Source organism: Lathamus discolor, chromosome 20 (genome assembly GCF_037157495.1).
Source record: "Lathamus discolor isolate bLatDis1 chromosome 20, bLatDis1.hap1, whole genome shotgun sequence".
NCBI lineage: Eukaryota > Metazoa > Chordata > Aves > Psittaciformes > Psittacidae > Lathamus > Lathamus discolor.
This window is the reverse complement of record NC_088903.1, coordinates 5,567,491-5,582,264: the sequence shown is the minus strand read 5'-3', so window position 1 is coordinate 5,582,264 and position 14,774 is coordinate 5,567,491. Positions and strand designations below refer to the sequence as shown.

The window sequence follows — 14,774 nt, the reverse complement described above, 5'->3', positions numbered from 1 at the left end:
CATCGTGTTACGTCAGGAGAGGACCGCGCTCAGAGAAGGCCCCCAGCCCGGGGCTGCCCCAGGCGCTGCCTGCCCCGAGCCGTGCCCCGCGGCGGGGGTCGCGGCCGAGCCGCGGTCCCGGGGTGTCCCCGGGGGCCCCGTCCCGTCCCTTCCGCGCGGCCCCGCGCGGTCCCGGCGCTGCCCGCTCCCCGTCCCGCCCCCCCGCGGCGGGCCCGGCACTGCTGCGGGCAGGCGCGGGCGGGTCCTGCCGCGCGGGCGGGCGCGGGCCGGGCGTATGAGGCCTGCGGGTCCGGCGGGCGCGCTGCGCGATGCGGTGCTGGACGTGGCGCCCGCGCTGAGCGGCCCCGGCGCGGAGATGGGCGCGGGCGGCGCGGCCCTGCCCGAGCGGCTCCGCCTCCCGCTCTGCTGCCTCGGCGTCTTCGCCTGCTACTGCTGCTACGGCGTCCTGCAGGAGAGCATGTGAGCGGGGGGGCCGCGGGGAGCGCGCCCGGCGCGGCGCCGCCTCACGCCCGTTCCGCTCTTGCAGCACGCGCGGCCGGTACGGGGAGGGCGCGGAGCAGGAGGGGTTCCGGTTCGCGCTGACGCTCGTGTTCATCCAGTGCGTGCTCAACGCGGCCTTCGCCAAGCTCCGTGAGTGGGGCCCGGGGGCGGCTTGAACCTGGCACGGGGCGGGCGGAGCGGGGCTCTGGGGCAGGAGCTCTGCCCCGGGAGGGGGCTGAGGCGCTGGCACAGGGTGCCCGGAGGAGCTGCGGCTGCCCCGTCCCTGGCAGCGCTCAAGGCCAGGTTGGACACGGGGGCTCGGAGCGAGCTGCTCCAGGGGAAGGGTCCCCGTGGCAGGGGTTGGGGCTGGAGGGTGTCACGGTCCCTCCCAGCCGGGCGAGGCTGGGGCGCCCTGAGCTGCTTCCTGGTGTTTCTCTGACCCCTCCTCCCCGCAGTGATCCATGTGTTCGACGCTGTCCGAGTGGATCGCACCCGGAGCTGGCTCTACGCCGCCTGCTCCCTCTCCTACCTGGGCGCGATGGTGTCCAGCAACTCGGCCCTGCAGTTCGTCAGTTACCCCACGCAGGTGCGGAGCCAGCGGGGGGCTCTGGGCTGGGCTCTCGCTGCCTTTCAGTCAGCAGAGACCTGGAGAGCCCAGAAGGGGAACAGCAACCCCTGGAAATGGGGGGAATTTGCTGCTGGGGGGCTCGAGGTGGTTCCTGGCACCGCTCGTTCAGCGGTGGCCCCGTGGGGGGGGTGATGCCTCTTTTGGAGCTCCCGGTGTGTTCCGTAGGAGGGGTGCATCCTGATCCCCGGAGGATGCTCCATGGGTGTTTAACCCTGTCGTTCTTTTACAGGTCCTTGGCAAATCTTGTAAGCCCATTCCAGGTAAGGAAGCTTCACGTTTCTCTTTGTACACTCGGGGGGTCTCTCGTACCCTTAACCAGGACCTCACCCATCGAACAGCTCCTCCCCTCTTCAAAGCTCCAGCACGGGCAGAGCAGATCCTGCTTTAGCTGTGGGTTGGGCTCCCCTGCGAGGCTTGGGGAGCGCTTTGTGACCTCGCCTCTTTCCAGTCATGCTTTTAGGAGTGACTTTGCTGCGGAAGAGGTACCCCCCGGCCAAGTACTTCTGCGTCCTCCTGATCGTGGCCGGCGTCGCCCTCTTCCTGTACAAGCCGAAGAGGGCGGCTGGGAGCGACGAGCACGTCTTTGGCTACGGAGAGCTCCTCCTGGTGAGTCCACAGCAGGCCCGAGGAGGAGCGGCCGCAGCACAGATAAGGCCGTGTCCTTTGGACCTCGAGCGCGTCCGTGAGGTGATGTGGAAACGCGTCCGCAGGAGGACACTGGGGTTGAGGGGAGCGCTCCGGAGCCATGGGACGAGATCCGGGCGAGAGCATCCTGGCCCCAGTTTTGAGGCCACGCGTTGCTGTTCAGTGGGCGATGGGGATGTAAAAGCTGGGGAATGGTCAAGGTTTCCCTCCTGGAGAAGGGATAAAGAGGGAAGGTTCCTTCGCTGCCTCTTGTCTTCCCTCAGCTGCTGTCGCTGACCCTGGACGGGCTCACTGGGGTGTCTCAGGACCACATGAGAGCTCACTACCAGACGGGTTCCAACCACATGATGCTGAACGTGAACCTCTGGTCCACCTTGTTCCTGGGGGCTGGTAAGGAACGCGCTGCAGAATCCACCTCGCCCGGAGGCTGCCCAGTGGCAGCGGCCGAGCTCCAGCAGCGGGGCTGGAAGCCCCTTTCCAAAGCCCTTCCTGGAGCCCTTGGGGCTGCCTGGGCTGGATGTGGCACTTGGGCTGCTCCGTGCAGCTCTGCTCGGGGCCACCAGAGGGCAGCGCCTCCTGCAGAGCGCAGCGGCCCGGCGCTGCCTCCACCTCGGTTCCTGCCCCCTTGCCCCGCCGAGCAGCGAGCATCAGGGCAGCTTCCGGCTCCCCACGGAGCGCGGCTCCGGGGGGGCACTGCTGGGGCTGCTGTGTGGGAGCTGAATGTGCGCTGCAGGGGCGGCTGCGTTCAGTAAGCAGGGAGGTGGCGGCCTCTCCTCCTCTTGCTTCGCTCTGTTGGAGTTCAGCCCTCACCGTCGGGAGCCGCTGTTGTGCACCACGGCGGCCGTGGCTCCTCGGGCTGCCTCTGGGCTCAGGATTTTGGCTTCTCAGGCTGGATCTTTGTTCCAGGGATTCTGTTCACCGGGGAGCTCTGGGAGTTCCTGAGCTTCACGGAGCGGTTTCCCGGCGTCATTTACAACATCCTGCTCTTCGGCCTCACCAGTGCTCTGGGTCAGGTAAATTCAGCTCCCTTGGTCCCCAGGCTTCATGGGGATGGAACCCCCCCCGTGTGCTGGGCTGCACCCCCAGAGCGTGAGCAGCAGGGGAGGGAGGGGATCCTGCCCCTCTGCTGCGCAGGGCTTGGGGCTGGATGAGCTTTAAGGTCCCTTCCAACCCAAACCAGGCTGGGATTCTCTGTGTTTGCCCAGCTGGGAGATGGGCAGGAGGGGCTGCCTCCCGTGTGGATGCTGTGAGTGGTGCTCGCGTTCTGTCCTGGCTCCCTTCAGTGTAAAACCAGTTTGAGTTCGTACCCAAACAATCAGGATTTGAAATAAGACTCAGCTCTGGCTCGGTGGTTTTCACCTGAAAGCACGACCTCGGCTGTAATTTCCCTGCTCCCGTTGACAGCAGGCATCTCTCTGCCTCTTCCAGAGCTTCATTTTCATGACCGTGGTGTACTTCGGCCCTCTGACGTGTTCCATCATCACCACAACCCGCAAGTTCTTCACCATCTTAGCGTCCGTCATCCTCTTTGCCAACCCCATCAGCTCCATGCAGTGGGTGGGGACGGTCCTCGTGTTCTTGGGTAGGTCTGGAGAGCAAAGCCCTGACCTGAGCTGAAACTGATGGGGTGCAGTGAGGGCAGAGCCAACAGAAGACACTGCTCTAAAGCAGAGGTGGTTGTATGAGAAGCCTGTTGGTGGAGGGTCCATGGGACCTACAAGGATGCTGGGAAGGGACCTTCATCAGGGGCTGCAGCGATAGCACAAGGGGTGATGGGTTCACACTGAAACAGGGGAAGTTCAGGTTAGATCTGAGGCAGAAGCTCTTCCCTGTGAGGGTGCTGAGGCGCTGGCACACGGTGCCCAGAGAAGCTGTGGCTGCCCCATCCCTGGCAGTGCTCAAGGCCAGGTTGGACACAGGGGCTTGGAGCAAGCTGCTCCAGTGGAAGGGGTCCCTGCCCGTGGCAGGGGTTGGGGCTGGAGGAGCTTTCAGGTCCTTTCCATCCCAAACCATTCCATGGTTCAAGGGTTGTTTTCCCTCTTCTTTGCAGGACTCGGACTCGATGCCAGATTTGGGAAGGGAGTGAAGAAGACGTCGCATTGAGGAGAGGGCGATCTCTGCCCTTGGGATGGACTTTTAATTTATTGTCTTGTACCTCAGAATCGGTTCTGACAGGAGCCGGGAGGAGCTTGGCTCTGGCTGTTGTTCGGGTTGTGATTCAGAATTGTCCTCAGAGTGTAGCAGTTCCGTTCTGGTTGTGGTTGAGCTGCCTTTGTTCTGTCTCTGTAATCAAAGCTGCGCCCCCAGGTCCCCGCAGCGGGATGCAACCCTTGCCTTAACAGGGAAAACCCAGCCTCCGTATCTTTATTAAAGAAAAAGAGACCGTGGCCGCCTGTCCCGAGCCTTGATTCCAGGAATTCGGGCAGCTCTTGGGGACACAGCACAAGGAAAGGGCTGCTCCTAGAACCCTCATAGCTTCTTGGTGTGGTCTGGAAGGGTGCCTGCATTAAGGGCCTGTGTTGAAGACAACCCCCTCTCCTGACGGCTTGTGTGATGGTTCTGGTCTGGAGCTGCTGGAGCAGCCGCTGGATGTTCTTCTATGAAGCGTAACCACGGAGATGTGTTAAATCCTTCCCTGAGCCCTTCTAGAGCAGAAGCAGCTCTTGGTGTATGTAGACGTTGACAGGAACCCAGTTTAACCAGTGGGGCCCCCCAACTGCTGGGGGACAGGACCCTCTGCTGCTTAACGTCACGCCCAGGGGCTTTGACAACAGCTTCTAGACCTGGAGAGGGCCCTTGTTAATGGAGCACCATCGGGATGAGTGCTGTGCCGGGAGGAGCTGTTGCCCAGCGATGTCTTTAGAGCAGGATGCTCCGCAGAGCACTTGACACCTTCCTCACAGCTGCCACTTGGGCTCCATCTGCTCGGTGGCTTTGGCCTCTTGCCCCTCCAGATGGGATCCTGAGCTCTCCGCTGTTGTCTCTGTCTCTCCATCCCCTGCTCCCCCCCGCCCCACCCCTTTCAGTTCTTTTGGCCTCCAGTTTGGTTTTCATTGAATCTGTTCTACCCAAACTGCTCGTTCCTGGTTATGGAAGGGTTTTCCTCTGCCACCTTCCCCTCTCCGCTGCCTGAAGAGCAAGCGATCAGTAGCAAACAAACACGTTCTCAGCAGTGAGAATCCTGCAGGGACAGACCCAGCTCCCCGGCCCTGTGCACACAGAGCAGAGGCTGCTCTTCCTGGTGCAGCGTGAGCAGAAACCACGTCTTTAACCAAAGCCAACCAACCCCCCCCAACCCAAAGACTTTGTGATTCCTTGTGAAACAGCCCCCCCTTTCTGGGGTGCTCTTGCTCGCAGGCTCAGGTCTGTGCCCTTCCCCACGCCGCAGCAGAAAGAAGGAAGCTGGGAGCTTCCTTGGGTGTTTTCTAAGCTGAGATTTGTCTTCGCCAGCGTCCTCACCATGTCTGTATTCAGAGCACAGATCTGCAGCTCCTCTGCCAAGAAGACAGAAGAGAAAGGAGATTTTCTCTCTCCCGACTGCTGCAGGCTCCCTTGACCCACTTTAGCTCTGAAGCCCGTTCCTGGTGTTGCTCCAGCTCGGTTCTTGCCGCACCTCTGCCTCTTGGTCAAGGAGGATTTCTGCAACCAAAGCCAGCGCCTGTACCCGGAGCCGGGAGCCTGCGGCTGTGCTTGCCCAGCGCTGCCTTCCCTGCACACCTCAGGTACTGCGGGGCTGGGGGGGCTCCAGGGCCGAGGCAGGGACCTCTTGTCACATCAGCTCCGGCTTTCCCTGCCCAGTGAAGAGCTGCCACAAAGCAGGGCCCCAGCTCGGAGCCGCCAGGAGCCTGCGGCAGCGCCTCTGCCCGTGACAGCCTGGGTACCACGTGCCCGGTGCCTTCTGGCACCTGCTGGAGCTGGAGGCAGGTAAACCCCAGGGGAGCTGGGTGAGGATGCGGTAAAGGCTCCATCCTCTGTGTTACTTCCTCCTGATAGGAACGGAACCTCCTCTCCCAGGCACCTTTTGCGGAGCAATGCTGATGTTTGATGTCTCTTTGGCACAAGGGTCTTCAGAAGCAATGCTTGAACAGGGGGAAGTGTCAGGAAAGGCTCTGCCCTCGAGTAAGAGGCGAGTAAGTGTTGGCAGAACTTCCTCTTGTTCATGTAGATGCTGCCTCACCTCCAGGCTGTGCAAAGGATCCTCAAGTCCTGCTGCCAGCTCTGGCTTTGCTTATTCAAAGGAGGGAGAGTCCTAGAGGAGGATGTGCAGTATCAGCAGCTTAGAGCCCGCAGGGGATTCGAGCAGTGCCCAGGCTCTCTCGCAGCAGCTGGGGCTTCAGCCCTTCTGCTGTCACTTGCTTTGTGCCTCTGCTCGGTTCAGACGTTCTCCACTTCATTGGAAGGGTGCAAAGGGAGTTAAATCAAGGTTCATTTTGCTCCTTTTAGGGCTGGGGGCTCGACCTCTCCGTTCCTGCAGCTCCAAGCAGGAGGTTTGGGTGCTAATGACAGACTCTCCCCACCAGACGGGTTTTGTACAGGGTCAAACGTTGCCCTTTGCAGCCGAGGTGGAGCTGGTGGCTGCTTTGAGCGCTCCCTGTGTCGAGTGCTGAGCTTGGGCTGCCTTGCCAAGGAGCTATTAAAGGGAGCGCTCGTGGTTTGCTGCTTCTGTGGCAGATGTGACCGGGCTTTCTCTGAGCAGAGGACAAAGGGCGAGCAGCTGAGTCACAGATTAACGTCCAAGTGTCTCAGACAAAGCCCTGTGAGTGCACGGCACAAAGGTCAGGCTGAGAAGCTATAAAGAGATTCCAGCTTCCTTCTGCTTTCTGCTGGCTGCAGAGTCCCAGCTGCGAGCCCGGCCATGACTCAGGCGGTTACCAGCAGGGGGAAGCCTGATTTCAACCCTCTTCAAGACAGGCAAGGAGAAAACCAGCAAACAAAGCAGCTCCTCTTGAATCAGTGCCCTCCCTGTACCTGCACCGCCTCTGAGGTACAGTGAAAGCATCACCTGGAAAGCCAGGTTTTATTCTGCTCATTCTTTCTGGCCATCAGCAGAGACCACGTTGGAGCCAAGTCCCCGGGGGCTTTCAGACAATCACCAGCTCTTCTGCGTAGTGGCCTTCATTACAAATACAATGGTTTGGGTTGGGAAGGACCTTAGAGCTCCTCCAGCTCCACCCCCTGCCATGGGCCCGGACCCCTTCCACTAGAGCAGGGTGCTCTGAGACCCTGTGTCCAACCTGGCCTTGAGCACTGCCAGGAATGGGGCAGTCACAGCTTCTCCTATCCAGGCTGAGCAGCCTCAATGCTCTCAGCCTGGCTCCATACAGGAGCTGCTCCAGCCCCTGAGCATCCTTGTGGCCTCCTCTGGCCTTGCTCCAGCAGCTCCATGTCCTTATGCTGAGGACCCCAGCAGTGCACACAGCACCAGCACGCGCGCAGCTGCGCGTGCCCGTGTCCTCAGGTGCACAGCAGCACCATTGCCACCACCGTGGAGGTTTTTCAAGGCACTCTGGCAGAATTCTGCCAGGAACCCTGTCAGCTGCGGGCGGTTCCAGGGAGCTGGGAAGCGCAGGCAGGCACTGGGGGCAGCCAGCACTGAACGCTGAGCTCTTGCCTTGCTGCGGTGTTCGTGCCTGTCCTCCCGCCAGCAGCAACGTGCGGCTGCGTCCGCTGAGGTGAGGTTTTATTTCCTAGCTGAGACGTGGCACCCACGGGGGGAACTCGGCAGCTGCCTTCCTCTTCCTTTCATCTTCCTTGCTCATCTGAGCTCCTGCAACACCATCGCAGGTGTTAAAAACCCCATGGGTTTACGGAGCACACAGAATGAGGGAGGTGATTGTGTCTTCTGGTGCCCCTTTAGGGCTCCAGGAAACCTGGAGAGGGGCTTTGGACAAGGGATGTAGGGATAGGCCAAGGGGAATGGCCTTAACCTGCCAGAGGTGAGACTGAGCTGAGCTCTTAGGCACAAATTCTTCCTTGTGAGGGTGCTGAGGCTCTGGCACAGGATGCCCAGAGAAGCTGTGGCTGCCCCATCCCTGGCAGTGCTCAAGGCCGGGTTGGACACAGGGGCTTGGAGCAAGCTGCTCCAGTGGAAGGGGTCCCTGCCCATGGCAGGGGTTGGAGCTGGAGGAGCTTTAAGGTCCCTTCCAACCCAAGCCAGGCTGGGATTCCATGAATGCTTTTAAAACCTTCCTCATCATCACAGTTTGGTCATTTTGGGAAGCTCATGGCCTCTTCCTGAAGCTTTCAGGAGCAATTAACCTCCTTTAACAAAGAAGACCAGAACTGCTCAGGAGCAGCAGGGATTCCATACCCAGAACCTGCTAAACACTGGCTCCTTCAGCAGAGTTTGGCCCGCCAGGGTCAAGGAAGCAGGCTGAGGTCCTTTACTGGGTCTGCACTTCCTCCAAGAACAGCACCAATGTGCAGCACTGGGCATTCCCAAGGACAGCTCTAGTAGCACAGACCAGACACTGAAGAATGGAGCCAGGTCAGTCATGGAAACCTTCCATCACTTGGAATGGGAGTCTTCATCTTGTTTGAAACTGGGAAATGAGAAGGAAGTGAACTATTCCAATAGGTACATGTAATTTTGGGGACAGGAAGGCAAGACTTCCACCATGGTCTTTGTAGACAGTGATTTGGTGCTGTGCAGGTGGGAGCAGCACCCCATGCTTTGTAATCACATGTTGTTGTAATTTCCCCTTTGTATTTAAAGCCATCACTAAGGAGTCTCACAGTGGCCCTGGAACACCGATAGGGTGAACACCAGACCCATCTGTAATGGCCTCTTCCCACTGGCAGCAGCAAACTGTCCTCCAAAGGACTGTTTCCCAGCTAAAATTAAACATTACAAGGCAATAAAACCCTCGGCCCTCCCAAGTGCACTCGAACAGCAGGGATCATTGCCTCCAGTTTCTGCGGAGCTGGAGACAGGAGCCAGTTGAGTTTATATCCTCTGGAAGCAAAACTGCTTGACGTTCATTTGTTAAACTGCTCAAAATCACTTCTTAGAAGCTTGCAAACTACTTTCAAGGCAAAGGCTGCCTTATTCCTTAGCAGCTTTGAGGAGCTCAGGCTGCTTTCAAGCTGAATTTGCAGCCTGCTCTGATTTAGTTCATTCTCAGAGCTGGAGTGTCCCTTTCTGCCAAGGTCGAGAGCTCTCATTCACTCAGTGCTAGGCTCTAACTCCTTGTCTGACAAACTCCTTGTCTCAGGATTAAGAGGCAACACCAATTTGGATGAGCAGACTCTGCCACTGCTCTAGGACCTGCTGGCAAGCCCATAACCTCCAGTGTTCTAGTGATGACTCTGGGGTTCATGTGTGGCTGAGCAGCTACACTGGAGCTGCAGATAGGGAGTGTTCCCCTGGGGAGCTGTGAAACTGGGCCCTGCACACCCAAAGCACAACTGAATCACCAACGTCTGCAGAGAATGAGGCCCGAGATGCAGCAAGTTGGGCACTGCAGTGCCTGGTTTTGCCATCAGCTTCGTTCTCTCTGGTCTGATGAATTCCAGGATGTCTTTTCTCTCCCTCTGCATCGCATGAAGCATGTTTGCATTAAACTCCCCGAGGCACTGGGTAAGAGCCGCAGTAATGGTTGTAAGCAGCAAGACCCCGTTTACCTGATAACTGAGGAAATGCCTGGCAAGAAGTGAAGTGTTTCTGCAGTCAGTAAGTATTTGAGGAAGGGCAAGTTACAGAAACCTTGGGAACCCCCCGGATGCAACATCTCCTTTCACTGGCCATAGACTTACTCAGCCACAGAAAGGGCTCACAGATTAGTGTGAGATCATCCAGTTCCACCCTGCTGTCATGGAATCGTACAATCCCAGACTGCTTTGTGTTGGAAGGGACCCTAAAGCTCCTCCAGTTCCTACAGCTCCTGATGAAGAGCCCCTCTCCAGCATCCTTGTAGCCCCCTTCAGACACTGGAAGCTGCTCTGAGGTCTCCACGCAGCTTCTCTTCTCCAGGATGATCACCCCCAGTGTTCTCAGTCTGGCTCCATACAGGAGCTGCTCCAGCCCCTTTATACCATGGGATAGCAGAGTCCAGTCAAAGAAGTAGCTCTGTAAATGCTGGAATTCTCAGCCCTACTTTAATGGAAAGTGGCCCAATGATCTTTGAGGCTCCTACTTTTGGTTGGAAAACCCTGCTGCATTAGAAGTTCTGGAGGGATGAGGTAGGGAGCTGGGAGCATGAAACAACATGAGCTTTGTCTCCTGAGGAACACTGATTGAATAGCATATGATCACACACTTGAAGACTGTGGCATGCAGGGCTGAAATACTGCATGGCCAACCTTGCTTTTGGCTTTTTTCATGGCTACGGAGTGCTTGGCTTTGGAAACATGATGTAGAAAACAATTGTCTATGCAACAGCTGAGTGCATCTTCAAATGGAACGAAACACCTGGATACTCATTACTGCCATTTGGGTTGCAGCAACTTGATGCCATAATGGTCCTTGCAGCACACTGCTAATGAGAAGGTAAACCCAAAGAACTGATGAGCTCCACATTAAGCTCTTCAGTTGTGTAAGAATGTTCTGGAGCAGCAGGATTTAAGGCACAATCCTCACTAGAATTTGAGCAATCAAGAGCATATTGACAGCTAATGTGAACCTTTATCATGGTGTCAAACATACACATCCTCTTCCATCAGCATTAAAAACCAGAACAAGACTAAGCTGTCACTTGGTCAGGAATTCCGCTGCTGAGTAATTGAAAACCATCTTGTGGATACCTTAAAAATCCTGCCTTTCCCTTTGCTGTTGTTATTCCCTGCAAGGTGCAGACCACAAATGTGCTTTACATTCTCTTTTTACTACATGGCTTCTCTTCATTGGTCCCTACTTTTTCCTTACTGGATTCACTTCCTTTTTCTGCTTCTTTTTCTCTTTTTCTTGTTTTTCAGCTGTTGGAGCCCTCTCTGCTCGTTCCTTCTCTCATGCTCTGTTGCACAGAGCAAATCTTATCCTCAGTTTTCAAGGCTTCTGTCCAATTATCTCCCTGTACCTGCAGAAGGGGAGAAGAACAGTGATAAAAACCTTTACAGGCGCTTGCAGCCCGTTCCCACTTCTCCCCTAAGGAAGGCTGTTGGGGTAACACTGAAGATGAATTCTTGTTTGTGGAGCAAAAGCTGGTTTGAATAAATGGGAGGACTTGTGACAATGTTCTGGGCTCCTCCGCTCTGCAGGTGCTGGCAGAGTTAACAGCATCTTGGAGAAAGGAAAATCATTTCACAGACCATTAGGGCTGGTTGGAAGCAGCAGGATCAGGTTTTAATGAATACAGGATCAAAAGCATCTTAAAGCAAACCAACCCTGAAAACAAGAGCAGGCTCATCAGGGAAGACAGGAGATGCTTCTAACGAGAAACAAAGCACCAACTCAAAGGCATTAGGGAGTCACTTTCTCATAATAGTGCATTTTAAAGTATAATTTACTCTTCTAAAACATTAGCTTTGATACTTTTCCAGTGCATGTAAAAATAGTGCTACGAGCAGCTTCCCTGCAATTAAAATCTCAAAGTCAGAGTTCTTCCAAAAGAGGTCAAGATTTGTTTGTTTTCTCACAACTAAAAGTAGTTTTTAATCACAGCAACAATGCCTAAGTTATCTTACAGCATCCAGAAGCCAGGAAAGCAAATCTGGACAAGAAATGTGCACAGTGGGAAGCTCAGACCTGAAAAAGGTTTGGATGTGGAAAAGGGAACTATCCCTTTTCCAGGCACTTCCTTGGAGAGGTGCTCATCACTATGGCTTTGTACTGAATTTATGCTGTATGGACGTGGTGGCTGTGCTGGCACAAAGTTCTCCCTTCATGCCTCAAGGGCCATAGGTGCTGCTGGATCCAAATGCAATGAAGGTGGGAGGGAATTGCTCATTGCAATGGCAGTTCTGAGGACAAGGAACTTTCAGGTCAGAAAGGGCAGCAAATGACTTGTCATTTAATACACCTGTTGGAAAAGAATTGGTTTCAGTCATTGGTTCCAACGTGGATGCTTAAACCCCACCTAATTCCTATGCTTTTCCGGATTTCTGTTTTGAAACTGGAAGCAAAATTTCCCAACTTTGTCTTTTTTTACCTATCCATATATATGAAGAACCTGCTCAACTCCTCTCCCTCTTTAACAGTTTGTAAAGATGGGTAATATTTAACTTACCCTCCTATTCCATGCAACACTGAAGATTACTGACTTTATAGTGGAGGCAAGTGGGGATGCTGCACTCAGTCTCTAGCTCAGTCCTTGCTGCAACAGAAGCAGCTCACCAGCTCCCTTTCCCTGGAGGATGCTCAGACTTCCATGGTTCAAAGAAGCTTTTCCTTTCATCACAAACCAGAGCAGCACTTCCTGTCCTCCTGTGTGCCCTGCCAGTGCCAAAGCTCTTTTGACAAGGTAAATAACACCATAGGCTTCATGCTGGGCTGGGTCAGAGCACCACGCTTGCAAGAGGATGGAGATTCCCAAGCAGAAGCCAGGATGGAAGCAGAACCTCTTTGATCCTGGCTTTTTTAATTGGCTAGGACACAAACACTGCTATTTCACAATGAAACCATAAAAGGATGCAATATAAAGCTTCATTTTCTGAGTTAAACTGAACCCAAACAGGAACCATACCCTCAACCTAAGCAAGGATTCCATTGCAGGTTGTGAGTATAGACCAGCATTCTTCCTGCATTACATAGGGCCCATGAGCTCTGTAGGTGTCTCACTGGTATAAGGAGAGGTGAATCAGGCACCTTGCAGTGTTTGGGTGGCTGTTGCATATATAAAAGCCTCATTAAGTCTCTGCAGTGACTGGGGGTGGCTTTGTTTAGAATGGGTTTGTTTGGTTTTGTACCAAAGATGGCAAATCCAGGAAATCATTAGATAACTGTTTTCATACCCTCCCAATCACCAGGAGCCTCTATGAGCTTTTAATTAGTGCTGCATTTTCAATAACTCTGGAGCCGTACGTGGTGCCGATTCCTTCCTGGATAACAGGCAGATAATGATGAGAATCCTGGTTTTCAATCTCTCACTAAAGGGATGGCTGATCTGTTTAATCAGGCTGTAGAAACGCTGGCAGCTTGCTCGGATGCAGCCTCTCTCTAATTACATCGCTAGAGTTTTAGTGAATTGCAAGGGGAAACGTAGGAACAAAATAATTAAAACCAAAGTGGAAGTGAATGCTAAAAAGCAGGCGCTGTTTCATGGGCATCCCTTTCCAAAGCCTCACATCAAACCCCAGCTTCCATGGCTGCAGAAGCAGGAGCTCCAAACCTGGATGTGCATTTCTGCTCATGCAGAAGAAACAACCTGTCTCGGAGCATTCACGTACCCAAAGTGAAGCTGTTTGAGAGTCGGGTGCTCTCACAAGCACGGCAGAGTCAAAACACGCACACATGCCCCGTGCAGGCTGTCAAGGTTCAAGCAGTGCCTGCACCGAGGAATGGTACAGTCATTCTGTTACAGAGCTGCGTTAAGGACAGAGGGGTCTGTGAGGAGTAAGTGACAGCATCTTCTATCTGCCACCCGGGAGACGACAGCATTGACCCCACGTAGCTTTTACATAGGGAGGAGAGGTGGAATTCCAGCTGCGTTTTCACAGATATCCCCGTTCATTGTCCACTTCCTGGGAACAAGGGAATTTTCCTTAGGAGAGCATCACAAACTGCAGAAGGGGTTGACCTCCCTACAGCCAGTGCTGGACTGAAGCAGAGAGTGATGTGTGCTCTGTCTAGAACCCCTCAGTCTGCAGCCTAAGGACAATACAGGAGGGAAGGGGAGAACCTCTTTGTGGTCTCTGGAACTGGTGCTGTAATTCCCTTTTGTGCTTTGAGCCCTAAGAGGCTAAAATACATCAGTGAAACCCCAGTTTGTGCGGGGAACAGGAACCCCAGCGGAACGGAAAGGGCATGGAAACGCGATTCCAGGAGGGATCCATAGCCAGAATAGGAATGCTACCACCAGTTCCGTACCTCACAAGAGGCGGGCTCCTGGCGATTCCAGCAGTGCCTGCTGCTTCCTCACCACGGGCAGCAGCCTGGGAGCTGAAGGAGGGAAGCAGGCTCCAGGAGCAGGTCAGGACTCGGAAGAGACGCTCACCAGGAGACCCCGGGATGCTGGGTTAGCAATGGAGCAAGCAGCATCCCCTGGGTCAGCAGTGGGCAGATGTGGCTCCTCGAGCACAGGACCAGCCGTGGTGCCTGAGAAGCAGCATTCTTCACCTGAGGTAAGGGACAAAAAGACACCGCATTTTCCATTTAAAGAAGCAGAGCTGTGACGTGCGCGATGCAAACGGGTTGAGGTGGTTATCGGGGGGCAATCGCAGCAATTCACTGCAAGCCAAGGCGGAGATCGGCAGCGAGGAGAGGCCGCTGGAATGCCGTAAGCTCCGGAGAAGCTTCTCTAGGAAATAAACTTAATTTACGTCGTTAAGGCCTAGTAATGATTAAAAGCTGCCTTCCTCTGGTTGCAAACCATTACAAGGAGAACCGTGCATAGATGGGATCTTGGGACTGCAGAACTGGGGCTTCAGGGCCTCACCGGGCCCAGCCTGCTCAGAGCAGCGGCACCTCGGAGACCGCTCAGGGCGGCTCGGGGCTTCATTCAACCAGGCCCTGAGCACCTCCAGCAGACACCATAGAATCCCTCCGGGCAAGAGGAGGAGGCGCAGGGCGGTCCCTGTCGCTCCCTGCAGCCTGACGGGCGCACGGAGCCGGGCTCCTGCCTCACCGCTGCGGGTGCTCCTCTGCCGGCTGTGGAAACGGAGATCTTTGCCAAATAGTGAGCCACAGCAGTTGAGGGGCTCTTTGCCAAACAGTGAGCTATCGTATCTGAGGCGCTCTTTGCCAAATAGTGAGCTATGCTACCTGAGGGGCTCTTTGCCAAACAGTGAGCTATCGTACCTGAGGCGCTCTTTGCCAAATAGTGAGCTATACTACCTGAGGGGCTCTTTGCCAAACAGTGAGCTATCGTATCTGAGGGGCTCTTTGCCAAATAGTGAGCTATATTACCTGAGGGGTTCTCTGCCAAAT

The 14,774-nt window shown here is 55.2% G+C and overlaps 1 protein-coding gene across 1 annotated transcript; it reads left to right on the top strand.

The window, feature by feature from the left end:
* The first annotated feature begins 261 nt into the window (after positions 1 to 261).
* On the top strand, positions 262 to 4,140 carry SLC35B1 (solute carrier family 35 member B1). Its single transcript, XM_065699317.1, has 9 exons — positions 262 to 459; positions 527 to 630; positions 936 to 1,066; positions 1,338 to 1,368; positions 1,557 to 1,714; positions 2,017 to 2,143; positions 2,660 to 2,766; positions 3,182 to 3,335; positions 3,804 to 4,140. Exons 1-9 carry the CDS (start codon positions 275 to 277, stop codon positions 3,854 to 3,856), a joined length of 1,050 nt encoding a protein of 349 aa, XP_065555389.1. The 5' UTR covers positions 262 to 274; the 3' UTR covers positions 3,857 to 4,140.
* Positions 4,141 to 14,774: the final 10,634 nt, after the last annotated feature.